The 21,919-nt window shown below is 48.3% G+C and overlaps 9 protein-coding genes across 9 annotated transcripts; 3 read left to right on the forward strand and 6 right to left on the reverse strand.

Moving 5' to 3' along the window:
• Positions 1–7: 7 nt before the first annotated feature.
• EDB93DRAFT_1177345 (uncharacterized protein) lies at positions 8–635 on the reverse strand. The gene is made up of 4 exons (XM_041450552.1): positions 442–635; positions 189–390; positions 91–138; positions 8–30 (listed from the first exon to the last, which is right to left on the reverse strand). Exons 1-4 carry the CDS (start codon positions 563–565, stop codon positions 21–23), a joined length of 384 nt encoding a protein of 127 aa, XP_041302598.1. The 5' UTR covers positions 566–635; the 3' UTR covers positions 8–20.
• Positions 636–732: 97 nt separating this feature from the next.
• EDB93DRAFT_1311105 (MCM-domain-containing protein) lies at positions 733–4,265 on the forward strand (the record flags this gene model as incomplete). The annotated part of the gene is made up of 10 exons (XM_041454829.1): positions 733–735; positions 792–1,030; positions 1,090–1,405; positions 1,463–1,634; positions 1,687–2,114; positions 2,165–2,299; positions 2,350–3,231; positions 3,281–3,589; positions 3,640–3,795; positions 3,848–4,265. The coding sequence occupies 10 exons, from the start codon at positions 733–735 to the stop codon at positions 3,956–3,958; spliced, it is 2,751 nt and encodes a 916-aa protein (XP_041302599.1). The 3' UTR covers positions 3,959–4,265.
• Positions 4,234–5,000, reverse strand: EDB93DRAFT_1340208 (uncharacterized protein). The gene is made up of 2 exons (XM_041455443.1): positions 4,729–5,000; positions 4,234–4,678 (listed from the first exon to the last, which is right to left on the reverse strand). Exons 1-2 carry the CDS (start codon positions 4,925–4,927, stop codon positions 4,266–4,268), a joined length of 612 nt encoding a protein of 203 aa, XP_041302600.1. The 5' UTR covers positions 4,928–5,000; the 3' UTR covers positions 4,234–4,265.
• Positions 5,001–6,077: 1,077 nt separating this feature from the next.
• EDB93DRAFT_1177366 (Sodium/hydrogen exchanger) lies at positions 6,078–8,506 on the forward strand. Its single transcript, XM_041450553.1, is given in 13 exon segments — positions 6,078–6,247; positions 6,302–6,352; positions 6,468–6,500; positions 6,550–6,802; positions 6,857–6,958; positions 7,012–7,182; positions 7,239–7,277; positions 7,337–7,489; positions 7,545–7,826; positions 7,888–7,892; positions 7,940–8,084; positions 8,139–8,201; positions 8,217–8,506. 13 exon segments carry the CDS (start codon positions 6,203–6,205, stop codon positions 8,267–8,269), a joined length of 1,395 nt encoding a protein of 464 aa, XP_041302601.1. The 5' UTR covers positions 6,078–6,202; the 3' UTR covers positions 8,270–8,506.
• A 387-nt stretch (positions 8,507–8,893) lies between these two features.
• EDB93DRAFT_1048137 (uncharacterized protein) lies at positions 8,894–9,643 on the reverse strand (the record flags this gene model as incomplete). The annotated part of the gene is made up of 1 exon (XM_041444647.1): positions 8,894–9,643. A coding segment is annotated over one exon (750 nt), but the record flags the coding sequence as incomplete, so codon positions are not given.
• Positions 9,644–10,191: 548 nt separating this feature from the next.
• Positions 10,192–11,580, reverse strand: EDB93DRAFT_1094081 (kinase-like protein; the record flags this gene model as incomplete). Its single annotated transcript, XM_041446570.1, has 8 exons — positions 10,192–10,271; positions 10,320–10,468; positions 10,518–10,666; positions 10,716–10,880; positions 10,935–11,018; positions 11,077–11,346; positions 11,398–11,474; positions 11,523–11,580. The coding sequence occupies 8 exons, from the start codon at positions 11,578–11,580 to the stop codon at positions 10,192–10,194; spliced, it is 1,032 nt and encodes a 343-aa protein (XP_041302603.1).
• A 225-nt stretch (positions 11,581–11,805) lies between these two features.
• On the reverse strand, positions 11,806–17,546 carry EDB93DRAFT_1177397 (uncharacterized protein). Its single transcript, XM_041450554.1, has 4 exons — positions 17,399–17,546; positions 17,272–17,347; positions 15,637–17,205; positions 11,806–15,584 (listed from the first exon to the last, which is right to left on the reverse strand). Exons 3-4 carry the CDS (start codon positions 17,189–17,191, stop codon positions 12,091–12,093), a joined length of 5,049 nt encoding a protein of 1,682 aa, XP_041302604.1. The 5' UTR covers positions 17,192–17,205; positions 17,272–17,347; positions 17,399–17,546; the 3' UTR covers positions 11,806–12,090.
• Positions 17,547–18,139: 593 nt separating this feature from the next.
• Positions 18,140–19,419, reverse strand: EDB93DRAFT_1094114 (uncharacterized protein; the record flags this gene model as incomplete). The annotated part of the gene is made up of 5 exons (XM_041446572.1): positions 18,140–18,388; positions 18,444–18,497; positions 18,574–18,786; positions 18,915–19,017; positions 19,121–19,419. 5 exons carry the CDS (start codon positions 19,417–19,419, stop codon positions 18,140–18,142), a joined length of 918 nt encoding a protein of 305 aa, XP_041302605.1.
• Positions 19,420–19,843: 424 nt separating this feature from the next.
• EDB93DRAFT_1255368 (alcohol dehydrogenase IV) lies at positions 19,844–21,376 on the forward strand (the record flags this gene model as incomplete). The annotated part of the gene is made up of 8 exons (XM_041453770.1): positions 19,844–20,011; positions 20,073–20,366; positions 20,419–20,537; positions 20,588–20,625; positions 20,675–20,852; positions 20,903–20,975; positions 21,029–21,165; positions 21,229–21,376. The coding sequence occupies 8 exons, from the start codon at positions 19,844–19,846 to the stop codon at positions 21,374–21,376; spliced, it is 1,155 nt and encodes a 384-aa protein (XP_041302606.1).
• Positions 21,377–21,919: the final 543 nt, after the last annotated feature.

Raw genomic sequence — 21,919 nt, forward strand, 5'->3', positions numbered from 1 at the left:
TCAGAAATATAACAGGGCCGTCAAATTCCCCTATAAAAAGAGTTTTCAGAATAAGTCATTCTGATCGTTCACGAAATAGTGTCAACGTTCTCTGGGACATGGTCCGAAAGGGCTGGGGGCCAGTCTGGGAGAGGACTCCTTGGAGGAAATTCAGCAAGCGAAGAAGGATCCCAAAGGATGGACATTACTTCCTTATATCCCACACATTTTCGCTGCTCTTCCCAAGCCGTCTGTGAGCCCACCACTCAGCACGGCGGCGGATCCAAGCTTCCCGTTTCTGTTCTGGGTGCATGAATTTCAAGCTCATACAAAATTTGAAGTCCTCTTTTTTAGCTCCACATTCTGACATTTGACCGTATCTGTATAAAGATTTTATTTGAGTCCCGAGCACTGAAAGTGTCATGAGCACAAGCACTCTTGCTGAACGTTTTTAGAGCATACCGTGACATTGCAGAAATTCATCAAACAGGGTCATGCATCCTGGAATATCATCCACGGTAGGATGAACTTTGCGTAGGTATTCTTCCTCTTGCTTGATCGCGGTTTCGAGGTCGACGCTAGCCATATCACAAAGGAGAGAATGACTTGGTCGGCAACGACGGCAGCAGGCTGTTTGCCATCAATCCTTGCGTGGGAACCGAACGCGCTTTAGACTCCGACAATTGAACGCGTCGCGTCGCGTGTTTTGTTCTTATCATCTCTCCGCATCATCGTTCAATAAAGCTATTTACCATGGTGAGTACGGAGGACACAGAAATTAGACTAATGTTGATTCAATTTTTACATTATAGTCCCAGACTCCTAGAGGTGCAAAGCGTCCAAGGTCGCCACCCATTCCCAGTTCATCACCAGCTCAACGTCCTACTCCAAGACGGAGAGATTCACAATCGTCCCTCCCACCATCTTCGCCTCCTGCACCTTTCTCTGACACAGATGATAGTATGGATGATCGTGACGGAGTGCGTGATATAGATGAGGACGATGAAGACGACGGCGAAGGCGAAGATTTGTTTGCAGACGACATCGAAGCGTGCGTGTCAAGGCCTCATATTCTTTCACGTAACTCACTTTTTACGCCACGGAAAATAGAGACTATGCGCCAAACGAGCTACTGGATCGCTACTCCGACCGGGACATCGACGATGAAGAAGAATTTGACGAAATTTCAGCAGTGGCTCGACGAGCGGCTGAAGCAAAGATGAATCGCCGTGATCGCCTCGAGCGCGGAGGAAAGCAAGGCATTCGAGCAGCTAATAGAGGCCGTGCACCCCAGTTCCTAGAGGATGATGATATGGACGATGAAGATGCTCTTGGCGATGATCTCGGCGTTGGGAGAATGAAGCGTCGCACAAGGCGACAATATGACGAACGCCGTGATGTAGATGATGTGGATGGTATGGATGATGTTGGTGGAAATTTTGACGGTCAGCCGGATGTGTACTCATCCATGTTCTTTTTATAGGAAATACCCCTTGAGCAACTGAGTGACATCAAGGCCAAATCTATCGTCGAATGGATTGCCAACGACCGTGTTCGCCGATCAATTGTCAAACATTTCCGGCAGTTTTTGATGACCTACGTCGACGAAAATGGCGCATCGGTCTATGGTCAGCGCATTCGTAATCTTGGAGAAAGTCTGTATCATTAGTTCATACCTTTTGCAGAGTTACTGATGGTATGTTGCAGCAAATGCCGAGTCACTGGAAGTATCTTATCTCCATCTAGCGATGTCTAAACCCATCTTGGCTTACTTCCTGACAAACTCCCCGGCTGCCATGCTTACAATCTTCGACGAGGTCGCGCTAAATGCTATTCTCGTGTATTACCCATCGTACGAACGGATACACTCAGAAGTTCATGTTCGCATTGCAGACCTTCCGTTGAGCTCCTCACTTCGTGATCTCCGACGCTCTAACCTAAATAATCTAGTCCGAGTCACTGGTGTTGTAACTCGACGAAGTGGTGTATTCCCGCAGCTTAAATACGTCAAGTTTGACTGCCGAAAATGTGGTGCTGTTCTTGGCCCATTCTACCAGGATGCAACAAAGGAGGTCAAAGTTAGCTTTTGTCAAAACTGCGAGAGTAAGGGCCCGTTCCCTGTTAACTCCGAGCAGGTTAGTCACTTTTCGAAGTTATGACAATACTGCTAAATGCTGCATGGTAGACGGTCTATCGGAATTACCAGAAAATGGCGTTGCAAGAGTCCCCTGGATCAGTTCCTCCGGGACGTCTACCAAGGCATCGTGAAATTATTCTCCTTTGGGACCTCATTGACCTGGCAAAGCCTGGAGAGGAGATTGTAAGTAATGCAGGCGCTTTCGATAACCCGCGCTAAGCACGTTAGCGTAGGAAGTGACTGGAATATATAGGAACAACTTCGATGCCTCTCTTAATTCGAAGAACGGGTTCCCAGTCTTCTCTACAATCATCGAGGCCAACCACATTAACAAAAAGGAAGATCTATTTGCAGCATTCCGTCTTACTGAGGAAGACGAGAAGGAGATGCGTGCCCTCGCACGAGATGAACGTATTCGGAAACGTATCATCAAGTCTATTGCGCCTTCAATTTACGGACACGAAGACATCAAAACAGCCCTCGCACTCTCCCTGTTTGGTGGCGTTACGAAAGACATTAACCGAAAACACCGTATCCGTGGTGATATCAACGTACTGCTATTGGGTGACCCTGGAACGGCGAAGTCGCAATTTCTGAAGTATGCAGAGAAGACAGCTCACCGGTCCGTTTTTGCGACTGGTCAGGGTGCATCGGCTGTTGGCCTGACTGCCAGCGTCCGCAAGGATCCCGTAACTCGGGAATGGACGCTGGAGGGAGGCGCTCTTGTTCTTGCCGACAAAGGAACGTGCCTCATTGATGAGTTTGACAAGATGAATGATGCGGATCGGACGTCTATTCATGAGGCGATGGAACAACAATCCATCTCAATCTCGAAAGCTGGCATTGTCACGACGTTGCAAGCTCGATGTGCCATAATTGCCGCTGCTAACCCTATTCGCGGAAGATATAACCCAACAATCCCCTTCCAGCAGAACGTTGAGCTGACAGAACCTATCCTGTCTCGATTTGACGTGCTGTGCGTTGTCAAAGACAACGTGGATCCGGTGCAAGATGAACTACTGGCCCGATTCGTTGTTGGAAGTCACCTCCGCAGTCATCCCAAATTTGAAGCTGACAGAGATGAGATGGATGTTGGCACCACCCTTGATGCTGATGTAAGTTTAATCGGTCCCCGAAGCTGTGGCTCCCTAACAGGCTAGACAGATTATACCCCAAGATATCCTCCGTAAATACATCATGTACGCCCGAGAGAAGATACGCCCGAAGCTCTATGACATGGACCAGGATAAATTGGCGCGCTTGTTTTCTGATCTTCGTCGTGAGTCACTGGCAACAGGTTCATACCCCATCACCGTCCGACACCTGGAGAGCATGATTCGGATGGCTGAAGCCAGTGCAAAAATGTCACTGCGTGAATACGTTCGTGCTGATGACATTGACATGGCTATATCCGTTGCGGTAGGGAGCTTCGTCAGCACCCAAAAGATGTCAATCAAGAAGACCCTTGAAAGGGTGAGAGTACCTCATGATTTGATCAGACAAGGCACTGATGGTTTGGACAGGGCTTCCGAAAATACTTGACACAAGCTCGTGATTATGAGGAACTCTTAGCTTTCCTTCTTGGTCAGATTGTGAAGGAAAAGGCCCGTTTCCACCAACTACAGAGACACGAGCAACCTGAGCTCATCACGGTCAAGATGACTGAGCTTGATGAACGGGTGAGTGGTTCATACCTTTGTAGAAATTACCATGGACTCAATGGTTCTCTAGGCGAAGGAGCATGACATCTATGACACGTCAACCTTCCTGCGCTCGAAGCTTTTTGCTGCCAACGGCTATAAATTGAAAGACCAAGTGATAGAGAAGCGGTTCTCGAACTGACACAAATTTCATATACCTTTAGCATAGTTTCTTGTATTCCATGCGCTATGTATGGTCATATAGGCTGCCGGATTGAGTGGTGAATATATGAGGGATAATTAAACACGATACTCCAAGTAAGATAACGATGCTCTAGATTTATGATGTGGCAACGGGTGACGAAGGACGCTGAGGCTGGGTAGGTTCCTGAGCTACGTTATCGAGAGTTGCGTACTCCGCCTCGGTAATGTTCGCACCCGAGGGCGTAGCTTGACCCTGGGATTCCCCTTCATCATCATCATCGTCGTCCATAATTTCTGTCACGGATTCAGTACAGGAGACTTCCTAATCGGAAGACAAGCTCACCGTCCCCATACACATCGGGGTGTTCCCGGAAACAGGTTTGCATGGCCTTGAATTTTTCCACACAATCAATGCCTTTTGGTTCCTTTTCAGAGTACACGAAACATGAAAAAGCCTCTCTGAACTCTGGGCCGCATGGACCATGGGCCATTCCACCGAGGCACGGGCAGTCCCAATTAATTTCACCTGTCACCGGGTTGTAAGCGCCCCCAGACGACTGTTCTTCACTTTGTGCTTCTACTGGCGCGGCCGGTGGTGTTTTATCTGCGTCCTCGTCCAGCATGGGCACTGACGTCTCAGAGGATGTCTGTATTGGAGGCGGAGTGGAGTCTGCAGCGGGTAGTGAGGGAGTCGTGGAGGCCGGAAGCTTTTTGGGTGCTACGAACGTGTCAGAATAGCGCTTCCTGTTGATATCAATGAACGCATACCGGACACAGGTTGAGCATCAAGTGATATTCGCTGACTATCCGAGCTCAGCGACCAAGCCATATATGCAGCAAACGCGACGGTAGCTCCCAAAACAAGTCTAGGCCTGGTTGAATCACTTTTGAATACACGGGTGCTCGAGGAGGTGACATTCGTATGGAGGCATCTGCGCAGTGGCAGTCGCGTAATAGTCCGGAGCATAATGGGATAGGTAAAAATCAAAATCCGAGAGTTGAATGTCCAAAAAATCGGATTTGTCACTTCTCATGATGACGCGCCCCGTTTATTACGTACGTTTACAAATCCCGAACCGAACCAACTACAAATTCTTTATGTAACATTCTTTCACTCAACCGTCAACCAAGTCTTTGACCCCTTGCTCGGCGCCCAGCCTCGTAGAACATCATGTAACGCAGCAAAATGGAACGCCCACGGCGCAGTCAGAGTCCCCGCAACTCTACTGTGACGGTAAAAATCTGTTAGACTCAGATGGCGGCGCAATCTCGTGCCATATATCGATGAACGCGAACAGTTCCTCTCCGCCTGTGTTTCCTTCCCCTCTCTCCTTCGCTGTGCTGCATGCCTCATATCGTTTGACATTAGTCTTCTCACGTGGTTGATATTAACGCTCTGTATGCCACCGTGGTCAGTGATGATCCTGCGTCGTTTTGCTTTCCCGAAGACCACTATCCCACATCCTTTCCTGATTCGCCCGCATCTGTCAACATAGAGGCGGCTTGCCAACTTCCTTCAACCTTGATCCTGAAGAAGGGTACTGGTCCTGAATCTGCCAAGTTGCACGTCTGTCATCTACGCGCCGAGTTGGACGCTGCACCTAACGAGGCTTTATTTTCTCATTATCTCTCTTTTATCAAACGTCTCTGTATCCTGTCTGTGCGTCACCCCCTATACTGAACTAAGGACCAGGTCGTTCCCTGAACTACGATCCAGACCAGTCCGAATGGCTCTCAAGTGTACCAGATGGGATTGAGGTCCATATGGCTGCCAAGGGCCTCTTCACCAAACCCAAGGCAACGGAGCCGAAAGGGAAGCAAAAGGCCAACGGACCGGCAGGACATACATCGCCTGCGAAGAGTGGGGCAGGTCAGCGTAACTTACTTTGAGTAAGGTCGCCTGAGGCAGCATATTTTTATCCCTCGCTTGGAATTTTCGTGTGTTGCCTTTCTATCTGCCCACTCGCACAAAGGTTTAGGATCGCACGTCACACAACAGGTTTGTTCCCACCGCTGCTGGCAGGTGCCATACGCCATGAGTGGATCATTTCATTGATGTACATAATAAAGTTGACGCAAGGAGCATTTCAGTAACTCATTACCGTTGTATCCATCAGGTTATCTACCAAGGTGAAATGGCTGCCGTACCTCTCCATGGTTAATTTCCGGCCCCTGTTGCACTACAGCAATCTTGTGTCTGCTTGGATAAATACAACTGGAATCAGACCAGGTTCCTTCGTCAATGATCTGGCGACAGCACATCAGCATGGCTTTAGATTTACTACAAGTTCGTACGGTCAATGACTGGTCTTTTGTTTTCAATAATTCATTTTTCTTCCAGGTATCGCCGCAAGGCATCTCCTACATCTGTCTTGGTGGGTTTATAGTGTTGGTTCGTTCTAACTCCTTCATTGCTCTTGCTGGCTACAAGTGGTCATCATCGGGTGCCGTCTACCTGCCTCCACGACAATCGTCGTATAGCACAATATGCTAACTATTGACCACAGTTCTCGCTTGTGTCCCTTCTAATCAAAGAGAAGGTGTGCAATTACCATCAACTCCTTGACAAATGACGCATGTTCTTACCAGCTTTATGTCAATGAAGTCGTCCTAGGAACCGGCTTCGGGATTATTCTTGGTCCTTGCGTTACCAACATCTTCGCACCCCGTTCGTGGGGATTTTTGAATGATACCATAACGCTAGAGGTCATGCGCATCGTTCTTGTAATCGGCTTATTCGCAGCTGGAGTCGAATTACCACGTGCATATATGAGAAGGCACGCCAAGGGCTTACTCGTAATGGTTGTGCCAACCATGGCGTTTGGCTGGGTTGTAGTGGCTGGTAAGTCATTGCGGATGTAATTGCATACCAACTGATCATTAATATTGTTGTTAGCGGTCATACATGCGTTGTTCCCGAAACTCGATTACATCTCAGCCCTTTGTATCGCTGCTTGTTTGACCCCTACGGACCCGGTGACATGTGCTGCCATCACACGTTAGTTCTGCCAATCATTATCCAACCCCTGATAATTCACATCTGTTCCATAGATGGTAAATTTGCCCATCAACATGTTCGCGAGGATATCCGCCACATCTTGTTGGCTGAGGCCGCAGCCAATGATGGCCTTGCCTACCCTTTTCTTGCAATATCCATATACCTCACTATAGAGGCGTCCATTCAAACTGCAATCGGCAAGTGGTTTTTGGTGGGATGGCTATGTGTGTGCTATTGGATCTTCGACCCTTTGTGAGGTTTTCAACATTCTTTACTACAGACCAGGTCGTTTTTGGCACCGTTTTGGGAGCTGTTCTAGGTCAGCAATGTCGCTTCATCTGAATTCATTGATCTGATTGTATTGCATTCGTGATATAGGATTTCTGTTCTCCAAGCTGATGAAGAAATCTCATGATCAGGACTTTATAGATCGTAAATCGTACATCATTCAGTACCTGGCTCTCTCTATCTTTACTATGGGAGTTGCGAACACTATTGGCACGGATGATCTTCTTGCAGCATTTGCAGCAGGTTTGCATCTAGTCTGTATGCTTCATCCATCAGTAGTGTCTGACATTTCCACCAGGCTGTGCAATATCCTGGGATGGGCACTTCCATGAACAGACAAGACATGATGATTTCTCTTCTGTCATAGATTGTGTTCTGAATTGTTGCTGTTTCATCTACATTGGTGCTTGGCTACCTTTTCACGCCTACAACTCTCCCGAGTATGGCATCACGCCGTGGAAGCTTGTCCTTCTTGTGATCGCTATCATGGTATTGAGGCGAATTCCATTTTTAATGGTGGTATACAAGTTTGTTCCCGAGATCGTATGTTGGCGGGAAGCTCTATTCTCTGGGCACTTCGGTGAGCGGCTCTTCTATTTATGGTGTTGCTTGCACTTCAAGTATCTGAATACTGTACACAGGTCCAGTAAGTTTGTTGAACACCATCTTCCATCACTAATCAATGCGTGGTAGATGGGAGTCAGCGCAGTCTTCGTGTCTACCCTAGCTCTCAAACATTTACCCACTCCGGAAAACCCGCCTGTGAATCAAGCACAGTACCTCGCCACAACTATTCAGCCTATAGTGTCCTTTGTTGTCCTTGGTTCTATCATCGTTCGTAAGTATCGTGGCAGGTAATCATGTCCTTGTCGCTGATTTCGAATGTACGTAGATGGTTTGTCCATGCCGCTCTTCAGTGTGATCAGTCGTGTCGCACTCTCCCATGACTTCGTTAAGCAAGATCTCGTTGAGCAAGACTTTGTTGAGCAAGACTTTGCTAAGCAAGACATTGAACAACTATAGTCATGTTGCGGGCCCAGTATGTTAGGTGGTCTCCGGATACCAGCATTTTTTCCCTCTGTTTATACATACAATACAGCATCCATGACGAGTCTCGATGTTTATTTTGACCTACACCATATGACTACCTTCGCGACTTGCTATTTAGCTATTGTATTCCACCCCTTCCGTTTCCCTTGCAACAGGCCCCTAGATTGTGCTCTCAAAGGACAGAAATGGAAATAATAATGAATTTTTCCCGAGTGAGATCTGACGGGCGTCCGAGTTTCCCCTGATTATGCAATGTCGGTGTACTCTAAAAGCGCAGGAAGTTCTCCGACCGCATATTCTGAATGGATGTACAATGTTTCACTAGTACTCCTAGCTCTAGGTCTAGCCTCGGGAAAAGAACCCCAAATTGATGGTGAGTCTGTTATGAAAGAAACACTTTATTAACAGGAACTTGAAGGTCCTTTACTGTTGTACACAGTGTAGTTGGAATCAAATAATGCGACATGACCCTTGCGACTCCGCCAGCGTCGTGCAATAAGTTCAATCATAACTTCGATCCTCGTCTAGCCTGTAGTGGGCTGGAGTAAACCGCATTGCCAGGCTGTGACGAGGAAGGGTGCTTACCATATGTTGGGACGCCTTGTTATCCTTCGTCAGAAGATCGTTCAGGCATCGAACCACAATCCCTACGCCTTCCTCAACTGCATTCCTCTCCGATTCTCGCACTCTCCCCAGTACACGACAGAATCGGTCTGGGTGCCAACGGAGCAGAGCAGCACGTATCCTCTCCTTCGGGGACTGCTCTGGGGAATGGCCTGGCGACAAAATGAATGCTACTATTCCCTCCGCAGTGATCTCACTTGGAGTCAACGGAGGAATAAGTAGCGGCCATGGGATATCACGGAATTTCAGAACGATTCCGTCATACACAGCGGATAGCGCTGCCCATCGCAACTCGTACACATTCCAGGCGTCTATTGTTGCTCGTTCCAGCCTCGCTTGTTCTCTCATCACTCTTTCCTTCGCCTTGTCGGCTTCCCGCCTTCGCTCTTCAGCAATAATATGTCTTTCGCTGTCTCTCCGCTGGCGGACTCGCGCTTGGATTCGTCTGACTTCGGTTTGTATCAGGCGGTTCTTCTCCTCCTCACGCTCCCGCATTCTTCGTCTCATCTCTTCTTCGTATGTCATCCACTTTTGCGCTTCCACCTCATATTCGTATAGGAATTCATCCCGCATTCTATGTCGGAGCTCCTCCGTTTCTGTGGGCTTCATCCAGCGGCGCTCGTGATTTGACCGGCTTGCCAGGTGAATCTGATCGTTCACCCATTGCTCTGTTGGATTTTCATGTCGGCCGTGCATGTAGTGCTCCTGCTCCTTGACGCATGCCAGCGCGTGAGGATTTGTGCGTTTCCATTGGACAGGACGAGCGCTGATATAATCATGTGAGCAACTCCGATCTTCATGTTGCGGAAAGCGTAGTCGGGATGCTGGTGATATGGGGGCCGGTAGCTCAGCTACTTTGGCACACCTGAGTTGAGAAAGCGAATTAGGATGGTGAGGACTGCTAAGTGCCCTAGGGCGGATGTGATGTATGTAGTCTGAGTCCATTATCTGACGCAGGTTAGATTGGAAGGACGTAAAGATGAATGATGTGGTGCGTTATATCTTGCCAGTTCACCACCTTGACCTGACGATAGACGCGAATGAGGGCGTGTAGAAAGCCTGGAGTAATTGAACATATCCGAGTACGTGTGTTTACCTCGTTTTCGTTGGAACTGAACACGTTGCCACTTCATTGGCCTTTCCTGTTTTGATACAATTGCCGCGTGCTTGAACTCTGATCAATTCTTCTGAGTGTCTTGACCCTGATAGCGACAACATCAATCAATATATAGCTTCCTCCAAAAGTACACAGCGTGACCCTCATAGTTTCATTACATAGAGCAGAATCCAGAATCGTTAACATACTCCGCCGAGTCTCCTTTAATTGATGTTGCCTCGAGTCTGACTAGATCTGCAGATAACTTGAGAAGAGAAGCATGACGGAAATAAATGTGCTTACTGAAATATGGATGGGCTTGAGCCTCCCGTGCTGTGAGCCGTTTCTGATGGTCATAACGAAGTAATTTGTCAAGAAGGTCCATTGCCTCTGACGTCACAAACTGCTGGTTGTCAGCATTAACAAAACGTGCCCAAGGCTGTCTTGGATAACTGGAACGAGACATCAGCATTTGAATGCGTGATAGCACATGTCACTGACGACAGCAAAAGGACCTCTATTTCTGTTTCAAATGGTATATCATGCGTCTTCAGGTATGCATCAAAACTGTCGGATCCCAGAACTCTCATAATTTTCAAGAGTTGGTCATCATTGTCCGAACCACGGAAGAAATGCTCTTTGCGAAATAGCTACTGAATCATTAGAAGGATATAAGCGGAACGCGAAAATGCTACGCACCATCGAAGCAAGCATGCATCCTACGCTCCACAGATCCAAGCTATAATCGTACAGTTTATACCCCACTAGCAGTTCTGGCGCTTTGTAATACCGTGAACCGACACGAATATGATATGCTGTCCCGGGATGGTAGAATTCAGCCAGTCCCCAATCAATGACTCGTAGCTGTCATTCAACCAGTCAGCGATCTCGCCGTGATTAGGAGTACGCGGAACATACCTTCCTGTGTCTGTGATCAATCATGACGTTTCCCGGTTTCACATCGCGATGCATGATTCCTCGCGAATGCACAAAATCCAAAGCCTCGTGAATTAGCGTGAAAAGAAGCTTGCGGTTTGATTTATGAAGCCGTGGAGCGTACCTTAAGGAGCTGGAAAGTATAGAACTTGATATCTACCTCGCCAAGGATTGGGTATAGTGATTTCCACTCCACATTATCCACATATTCCATGATCAAGCTGTGGTATCTCGATGAAGGGTCTTGAACGACGTCAAGAAGGGCAACAACATTTGGACCTCCAGTGAGGTTGCGCAAAATCTTAATTTCACGGTTGATCTTCTTTGGGGCCACAGGTTTGAGTACTTTGATGATACACGTTTCGGAGTTAGCGGTATCCAACCCTTCGAACACCTATGAACTGGTTGACCGAAAATCTGCGAGATATGCCTATAAAATTCTCACCTCGCTATACTTCCCGCCTCCTACACGATCGACGATCTCGTAGCGGTTGGGAGAACTCCACTCGATTCGGAAATTGTCTGTATAATTCATGCGATGATAGAACTGGGAAAACAGAGTCTACTCACCATAGTCATACCACGAGCGTCCCAGTTGTGCATTCGCACCGGCATAAATACGAGCCATGACCTATCCCTCGAGGGAAAGACAAGAACTGGGACTTGACACGAGGCAGTGGATACGTCGTGCCCTACTGGGGCATCTAGTTCAGAGACTACTTAAAAGATACAGAAGATACTGGACAGTCGTAGTCGCGGAAGCTTTTGAAGCCGGAAAACCGGGAAAAGGCTGTTCCTGTTACTCAGATGGAGTGGCTGTGACACATCATGCAATGTGCCGCATCATCCAACACTCGCGCTTAGTGTGGTGCTTTCCTTCCAGAATGTATCATGAATTTAAGTGTGGTTTAAAGGTGAGAAGATGCGGTAATGATAGTGGACGATATAGCAATAGTGATGTGTAGAATGTAAAACCGGAACGATTGAATATACATGAATGGGATGCGTGAGATATAGAGAACAGATATAGAGAACAACTTTCAGAAGTAAGACCTAGAACAGACCCGAGACACTAGACAGAGTTTTTGTAAGTGATCAACATATACTACAAAACAAAAGTCTCACCAAAACATGACTGTCATTGTGAGCCGTTAGCATCTGGCGTGCTGACTTGCAAATATGCTAGCAAAAGGGCGATAGCGCTATTTTGCTGGCAATACATCGCTAAATCTTTTCCTGACCAGTATTGATCATCCGATTTCAGTTGTGTGTCAGGATCATCTCCGCCATCGTCGCTGCTTTCATGAGGGAAGCTAAGAATATTGCCTTCCGACTCCATCTTTCCAGGCCCATGGCGATGGTACACCTTGCTCCGAGACTTCGAGCGCACTGGCTCCGAGTTCACATCGATTCGAACAGATGTTTTGGATTGGTCGCGGGTATTAAGGCCGGATGAGGTGAGGCGCGCTAATGCATGGTCAACTTTGGAAGGAAAGGGATTGGTATCGCCCGGGGAAGCAGATTGCTTGAGTAGGGTATCTTGCAACACCTTGAAAGATATATTGTACGATGCTTTATAGAACCGAGCCGTCTGCGGGGACTGCCAGCTTATACCATAGGGATGATCAGCAGCTGCGACAGAGGCATCAATTTCCCGTTTGAGCGAAACTGCCCACTCGTGGCGAACAACAGGGTCGGTGACACTGAACATATATTTACGCTTGACCCCATTGTGATCCAGAAATGCCACCTGAAAAGTGTTTCGCATGAAAGCACGTTCCACTGCTATGGTATAACTCTGGGCTAGGCCGGTATATAGTAGGGCATTCGGACTTGACCGCAGCATGGACATCGTTTTCAGTCCAAAGGAGCGCCCTGTCACCCGGAAGGAAGCTTCTGCCGACTTCGCAAATGACAGTACAGGTGGATCGAACACTAGATCGTGCCCAAACAACTCGATACTGAATTGTGGATCTGGCTGTGGGATACGGATGACGACTGGTTCTGATTGGACCCGGTAGGTGAGTCGCGGAGGGAGTGGACGTTTAAAAGTGACAGTGATCTCTGGTGGACCGCCAGACGTTGGGTTGCGCGCTTGGCAGAGGCGCTCACGACGAATGGAATCATAGACATCCCCCAATAACTCGTCCGACAAGCGATTATCATGACGTCGGAAGGCTTCAAGGAAGTCTCTCGCAGTAATGTTCCTTTTGGGATGCCCCATTTGACCCGGTTCATGAGAGATGGTACCATGCAGGACATCGTTCAGCTGCACGATGGCTCTGGTGAAGCGGTAGGCTAGATCTTTGTCGTAAGAAATGTGGACTACATTAGCTTCATACCACCGATTCGCGAACGACTCGAGCAGAACGTCGAGAGGAGTGACACCGTGGCTTCCCCGTTCTGGGATGTGAATAGACTGAAGGAACAGCCGGAGGGCTTTGTCCACCCTCATCCCCATGAACCCGAAAGCGTCAAGGTAATGCTTGAGCACAATACGGCTTGCACGCCGCGACAAAAAATCACCAAGCTGCACCCTGTCGATATGTGGAGTTCTAAACAGGAGCTGCGCAAGTGCAGCAGGATCGTCACGATGGTCCAAGCTGCTGAAGAGCGACGTGACTGCATTATCCGGGTCTATAGAGAACTGCTCAACGAAGGCTTGTACTGCAGGAGTTCTTGGGATGGTTCTCGAACACGGCTCTTCACGCTCGCTAGTGAAGCAGAGTTGTCGCAGCAACACCACATTCTTGACGGTGAACTTCCGATCAGCAGGATTAGGCTTCGTCACCTCGAGGAACGTGTCGGAATCCTCAGGGCGAGGTTTAGCAATGACGAGAATGTCGTTGAATAGGAAGAGGAAGCGATCCTTGCAGATATTGGAATTCACGACCTGGAAGACTGGAGAGCATCGTAGAAACCTTCGCGGAGGCTCATCGATGGCAGATAGCCATACCGGGCTTCTCGAACCTCGGCCCAGCATCTCATTCAAGCGCTCCAACAGTATGCCACCTTTCGCAGGGTAATTTGAATAATGTGAGGAAGTCTTGGATGAAGAAGACTCGGATGTTGTGGGATGGGGGTAGTCGGATAGTGAAGACCAGGGCTCAGGTGTGGTAGACGATGGCAATTCAGGGGGAGAAGGGGTTGCTGGGGTGAGGGGTATTAGAGAGAGATCTGTGACAGAGTATGGCTGGCCATTAGGCTTAGCGATTTTACTGGCTCGGGGCGTCTTTTGAAGCTCGTCACGGATAAAGCTGTCAGTTGGACTAGTTGGGGAGAATTCACCATTCGCCTTCTTCAGTTGCCCATTGCCAACAGAACTACGTGATTTATCACGATCAATATCTATCCACTCATCTTGGAGCTCGGCAGATAAGTCGTTCTCCTTCCGCAATCGGAATAGGTCAGAGAGCGATGGCTTCTTCGACGCTACTGCGGGTTTTGGCTCGGGACTAGGTGTCGGAGGCGAGTTACCTACCGGCGACGGTGAAGGCTGGGGAAACAACTTTCTGGCACTGAGCCATCTCCGGACCCCATCTCGGTTGGTTGGAAGGGATTTCAGCATGATGGAGGATGGCGAATGGGGACTGACATGCTGGTAATGGTCATGAGAGGATGTGGATGCAGAGGCGGAAAGCGGTGGTGCTTGAGCCTTGTAGATATGCAACAGATGGGTATCTGATGCCTGGTGTGATAGCTTCCTATCCCCATTGATCTCGGGAGAGTTGGAAGGGGTATTACTGGAAGAACTCGATGGCAGCGGTATATCAGCCTCAACATGATGCGACAGAATGATATCAGGAGTAGATGAAAAGTGAGGTTGACGATTCCATTGCTCTTGCAGCTTCTTGATCCCGGGAAAAGGCATAAGTTTTTCGTGTGTATACTTCGCCAGAGGATCAGTGGAGGGAGTCATAGGAACAGGAGATACCCCGCTACTGGGAGGAGCAGTTTGCACCAATGAATGCACCGAAGTCGACGCTGAGGATGGCTGGCCGTGTGGGTATGTGGTCGAACTGATGCTGTCGTTCTTATCAATTTTCGGGCTTGGAAGACTCACTCCGCTCTCTCGGCTGATGCTAGAGTCGGTGTGCTGTCTTCTCTCCCTTGTCGCAATTGAGTTTGTCCGAGACCGGCGCCCGCTACTTGAAGCGCTCCTCGTCAGGGTGTGAACGATCTTGCTCCATGTGCTACCTTCGCGTCTGGAGGGAGTCTCTGCCCGGGCTGTTTGAGGATCGGTCGACTCAAGCTCAGTGACAACCGGAGATTTATCGCTATGCATGCGAATAGCTACCGAAAGCCGCTGAGGATACTGCTGGGAATCCGATTCATCACTGTTGCGGAGCATGGAAGCGGTGTTAGGCAGGTTGGCAAATGAAGAGGGCGTCGGCGAAGTGAGTGCGGGTGTAGGCAAGGGAGATGTCTCTATTTCCACAACAAGTTCCTTTGAGTCGGATGATGCGCGAGATGATGGTTCCTCGATCTGGGTATTAAACCCTTCTCTTGGCGAATCCGGAGGCGGATGGTCATCTTCATCCTCGGTGATTTGCTGGCTCGGCTCATCCTGCAGCGGCTCGTCATCCTCTTCCTCTTCTGTCTCTTCGTGCACAGGCATGGGGGTTTCCGGCACTACCGCAAAACGGGTGAGATATCCTGATCAACCAAAACAGTTTGAACTCACCTGGCTCTGCTACCCAACTGATTTCTCTGTTAAGACCATCATGGTATGGAGACCGTCGAAAGGCTTCCGTTGGGAAAAATTCTTCTTCCTCCTGATCGCGTTCCTCCTCCTGGTCGGATGACAACGATATCTCCTTATGAGGTCTCGCGAAGGGACTAGAAGGGAATCTAGCCTGCCGAGACGGTGTCCGCTCAAGATGGGGGACAAGGAATATTGGCATATTCGTTGCATCAGGAAGTGGTGAGTCGGTGGAGACGTCTGATGAATGAGGAAGGCGAGGAGACAGGCTAGGATGTGGCCGACTCGGAGCACCTGGTAATCCATAATACGTTGACTGTGGGGGTATCCGGTCTTCGTCATCTGGATCCTCTATCAGGACACTTGTCCGTCTTTTTTTGGACGCGTGATCAAAGTGAGTGGGTGGAACAGCTCGCACGGGAGTGGATTGACGACTGGAGTTGATGGTTTCATTGAGGTTGATGCTTGGGGTTGCAAGAGGATATATCGGTATCGGGGGTATGGGAGTGGTAGAAGACGTGCGCTGGATGTTGGGGGCTAATTCCTCGGGTTGAGTCTGAGGGGTGTTGGAACGGTTTGGCGTGGCATCGGTGGTCGAAACAAGATCGGATTCATCTGTGGTTGACACCACTGGACGATTAGCAGACTGACGTTTTGAACGTCGTCTCTGGCGTCGCTTCGAGGGACTGAACGGTCGAGGATCTTCCTCTTCTATATCCGTCTCCTTTATCATCCTCTTGTTCAGTTGAGCCATCATAAGCCTTCGAGCAGTGCTACGTTCGCTGCTTTCCCCACCAGATACAGTATTATTCCGACCAAGTTTAGTGCCAGAAGGCGGAGGTGATACTGCTGTGGATGGAAATGTCGAATCCATTGATTCCGTGCCACCCGTGAGCTTTTGTAAAGTGTTCTGTAGAGTTAGCATGCGGGCTGCACCTGCACTATTTGATCGTTGAAGCCCTTGATGTGACACCAGAGCCTCCAATGTAGGAAATCTAGGGATAGGAGAAGAAGCACCAGAAGATAGAAAAGGGTTCTCTGCCGTTAAGAAACCAGGTAATATGAACGGAGAAGTGGGTAACGGATTAAGATGGGAGGGTATTGGTGCAAGAATCGAGTGTGGAAGGTATTCGCCTCGTGAGGGTGGTGAATCGTCAGGTGAAGAATCATTACTTGGCGTAACAGACGTTGGCAAAGGAGACTGAGGAGGTTTGAATTTTCTGAGATCCTTGGAACCCCTAGAACGTGAACGTGAACGTGAGCGGCGTTTGCGGGTTACATTCGATGGTTCAGGTGAGCCTGGGCTCTCTTCGGGTTGTATAGTTGGCTTGTAGTCAACATTAGAGACGCACTCGGGAGGCGTGTCCTGCGATGGATCCTGAACATCATCGTGTAGGGTTTTCTCGCCTTCGCTAACAACTTCATTGTGCATCTGAGGCCGTCTTCCATTTTTCAGTCGTGGTAAAGATGCAGCGCGTTTGAGCTTTGCAACCGCATTCGCGCGTTGTTCAGCGACAGACCCTAGATCATTCTCCATGCCCGGGCAGAATGCTAGAGCAGAACAAGCCATCGGTCCACATAAATTTTATGCTTATGTGATTTTCAAAAGTGGCTCACGTAGTTTGTTGGCCGTATCCGACCCGGAAGGTTAGGGTACGCCTCCGTAGCAGGAATATCTGTTGCGAAGGAAAGTCTTTGAAACTTATCAGGGGTTTATTAACGAAAAATGAGCTTGAAAACACACCTAACAATTGAGCTGAGCGCTGAGCGCTGGGTGTTGAGGAAGAGCAAACGAAGAGAAAGGATCTAAACTGCAAGAGACCGAATGTGGCGGAAGTACTTGTATACACACGTGACTAAAAACTTCCGGAGACAAGGCTGTGGAATAATATACGGACACATAAGTGTGTCGGAGTGCGATCTGTCTCAACTATCTATACAAAGGAGCATTAGTTGCCTCGAGGAGTCAGGGCGACTGTTGACTGCGCTTCTTCAAACAGTTAGTGAAGTTAACGCGGTGAATGGCTGGACAACCCTCCGTAATTTTCGTTAACACATGTTGTTCCTGTCAAAAATTGTCGCCTATTCGCTTCAGTTGATCTGCACTGGAAGATCAATTCTTTGTCAAAATAATCCATCATTGATAAGGCACGCGCATCGTGCTCTGCATCGTGGCCTGATCTTCTGAAGCATGTAGCAGTGCGCTCCTCCACGTTTTATGCCTTGCGTTTCTGACTTTTCAATCCATGCGCATCCTTCATTTCAACCTGGTACCATGGGGAAGTGTAACTTGTTCCATGCGGTGAGAGATACTTTCGGTTCATGGTCGCTAGGTCCATAACAATCTGTCACTCTTCTTATGGAAAACAACGTTGTCTTGGCATCTTCGAAATGTTCGCATCCCTCGACCTGAAACCTTCCAAATGCAAACTTATATGCTCTTCTATCAATATGAGCTCGTAACCGTTATAGCGCAACAAACTTTCTACTCCGTTTGAGATGTGACTTGACCTCGTATCACTTTCCAAGCTGGCCTGGAAAGTTCGAAACCTTCACCGATCCTCGCATACATGTCACCGCCTAAGCGTGACACGGCGCGAAGCTTAGCGGGATCAACGGTACCGCTTGCGGTCAAAACGGACTCTCTAACATGAGCCCGCTTTATGAGGCCCAAGACCAATGTATTCGTGACCTTGTCCGAGTTGGGCAGACAAATATCGTATGAATGGAACAACTGTGAAGCCCGTAAGTGAGCATGGCAAACCAACGAGAATGAAACGTATGCCCACCTCGCATTCAAAACTGATGGCACTTTCTTTGACCCACGGGGGCCTCACGTCTATCTATGTAAGGGTGAACATTGCGGTCAATACATACGCGAATATCACATGGCCCACAACTACTGCGGAATGGACTTACGCTGGCAGATCTAGTTAGACCGCTGATGTCCCACTCATCGACATCAGCAGGGGCATCGATACATGTGGTATTTGCTGCTTCTATGAATGGTTCGCTGATGATACTTACGGTAAACTCTTTCGTTGCAAGGATATTTTCTTTGGTATCTTTGGACTTGCCAGTCTGCACAGAATGAGAGAAGGAAATGCTCAATAATGGCGGGTTGTGTGCGACCTTTTAAGTACCAGCAGCATAAACAAATCGTTTTTGAGGCCTTAAATAACATGTCTGACGCACCATCGAAAAATAGCTGTACAGTGAAGTTAGAACAGGCTAATCGGCTAGAACGTGCTGGGAAATACTCCCCTGAATGGAGCAAGGTTAGGTATCCCATCGGAAGACGTGCTGGACACAAGCGCGATGGGGCGAGGTACTATGCATGAAGTCAATAAAGGGTATACATCCCTGTGAGCAGTCCAAGTCAGTGGTATGCGAGCGATAAGGTTAAGTTTGAGAAGTAAAAAGTTCTGCTACTACTACTGGCGCAGCACTACATGAGGTCGCGTACCTTGGCGATATGTCTGAGAGGTTCCATGTCTTCCAACCTTTCTCTTCTTCTGCTTTCCACGACTTTCCAGGTTCGACGTGATCTGGGAGGCTCTGCCTCAGTTGCCAATTGGGGTTTGGTGGGTCAGTAACACGAAATGAGGCAGCAGAGTTGAACGGCTGTCCAGAGTTCTCGCTAGGTTCGTTGCTTCTATCCAGAGACGAGAATAGCTGGATTCTAGAAACACCGTCATTAATGTAGAGGGGATCAAGTCTTTTGGCTATCGAACGTGGGGCCAATGTGGGTAGTCGACGAAACATACCTCACTGCAAGTTCTTGGTGGATAAGTTGCATATGAACATTATTATAATGGTCGTCCACTGTCGTGAGATTTGGAATCTGACGTAAGTTGGAACTTGGATGTCAGCCCGATAGAAGACTGATATAAAATTATATCGTTAACCGTGTCCGCGGTAACATTATTTCACCCGCCAGAAACCTGCCAGGGTCCAGAATGATAGCCAAGCACGTCATGTGAAGTCATGGCCACGAAAACCTTGACTTTTCGCTTTTTCTGAGTCTGCTAATGACTTCAAGTTAGTGGAGTTGGCTGCCGGTGGATAAAGATCCCAATCGATACAATGGTAGTTATAATTATTTATACGAACCATATGTTTGAATTTTGAAACTCCACCGTTAACATATGACTCATCACAGGTATTATATTAATACCTCCTATCTACGATGTCGACTGCCAACAAGACTGTGCCAGCTGGGTCTTACGCATATCCTAACACACTCGAGGGTGTTTACTACGGGCCCAAGTGCGTTGAAACCGCACTCCCAAAACTTTTGGACACTCTTGGAGCCAAACGAGCGCTTATCGTAACAGGAAAGTCTCTCCGCAACAAGGTGAGTCGATGCTTGAATCGCTTCAGACTTGTCAATCAATTTGATTTGATTCGGAGCGTAGACTGGTGTTGTGGCAAAGATCGAGAACATCCTGAAGAAAATAAATGCATTCGGTGCCACTTTCTCGGAAATCGGAGAGCATGCCCCCGAGGCTGGTATCGAGAACGGCGTCTCCAAGTTTCGTGAAGTCGATGCCGATATTATAGTATCCGTTGGTGGAGGTTCTCCCATCGATGCATCAAAAGCTATTATTTTCAAGCTACAGCAACAAAGATCACAAGAATCGTCTGGCAAAGAGCCAGAGTTCTTGCGGCAGATCGCAATACCAACAACCCTGAGCGCGGCTGAGTACACGGTAAGGTCTTGAAGTGATATAAATATCTCACTTTCTGATCTAGATATTCTAGAGCGGTGCAGGTTATACCAACAAACAGGGTGACAAGGCAAGTGTCAGTCATCAAGAGCTTATTCCGGCGGGGATCATACTGGACGCAGAGCTGACTCTTTCGACACCTGAACAATTATGGTAGATCGTCAATTCAGTGACCCCCGGTGTATGCTCACTTCGTTGCAAAGGCTTTCCACTGGCATACGTGCGTTGGACCATGCAGTCGGTAAGAAGATAATACACAACGTCCCATGCGTCTAAATATCTGGAAACAGAGAGTCTATACAGACCCGGAGTGCCCCTACCAATGAAAACGCTCTGCCATGCTGCTATCGCTGATCTTTTCCGTTTTCTCCTGTTATCGAAGAAAGACAGCGAAGATCTCGTTGCCAGGCAGAGGCTGCAAGTCGCGTCGTGGATGAGCTTATGGCCGCGGAGGCTTGAAAGGCACAGGTAAGTTATTGCACACGGGTGTCGCTTACATTCAATCGTCTCTTGTGAAGTCCGATAGGATTATCACACACGCTTGGTCATAAGCTTGGGGCAACCTATGGAATTCCGCATGGTATCACCTCAGTCAGTACACCCCGGAACCCACGCATAATTTCCTAACCACGATCTGTTCCTAGTGCCTGACGCTTGCGCCAGTCGTCAACCTACAAGCCGAAATAGCAAGTCAAGAAGACAAGGAGTGCCTCGCTGAAGCTTTATTATATCTTAGAGAGCCATCAACCGGGACTGTCGATGGAGATGTCAGGAAACTATCGTACATGATCGCTAGGCAAGTGTCTTCTGCCATCCGCTCAGAATGAATTCTCATTTTCCATAGCCTTGTACAAGACCTCGGGCTGAAGAGGACGTTGAGCCAATATGGTGTACCAACGGCCGACATTGAGCAGATCGCGGTCCGTGCAGTTGGTCAAGAGGATGAAGAATTGTTTTCAAAGGTCAAGTATATTTTGGAGAGCATCCACTGATCTTGCTAGAGTAGTAATCAGGGATAAATGGTAGACCCGTTTTCCAGATATTTTGAACTGTGATTAGTGCTGTGAAAAAACCCTCCCTGTTTGAAAGGGTGTTGGGAAGTTGCCAGGATATGCCGATCTTCAAGTAGTTTGGTGCAGATGGCGACAAGGAACATTGATTTTTCTGTATGAACAATATGATTGTGAGTTGAGTAAGGTCATCTCAGTGGTGACGGTGAACCTTATTACTAATACCGATGTCAACTGCTGGCACTGGCAGTTCACAATGCAACAGCTATCTTCGAATCAGCGTGTCCTGGCACTGCACAAGTCATATATTGATCCAACACACCACGACAGGCACCGCCGGTTCTAGGCTATAGGCTAGAGATGCATAGAAAAATGTCGAGAAGCTCTGAATGGTTCGTGCCGCCCGCTTGTTCAATCATTCCATCCTGTATCCAATACATGCAGATGCTACAACTAGGACAAGTCCGACAAGACGAACGCGCCTGCCAGAGCTGCTGACCCTATATATTAATGATGATAACACCC

This window comes from Suillus bovinus (genome assembly GCF_016758785.1).
Source record: "Suillus bovinus strain UH-Sbo-P2 chromosome Unknown EDB93scaffold_91, whole genome shotgun sequence".
NCBI classification, from domain to species: Eukaryota; Fungi; Basidiomycota; class Agaricomycetes; order Boletales; family Suillaceae; genus Suillus; species Suillus bovinus.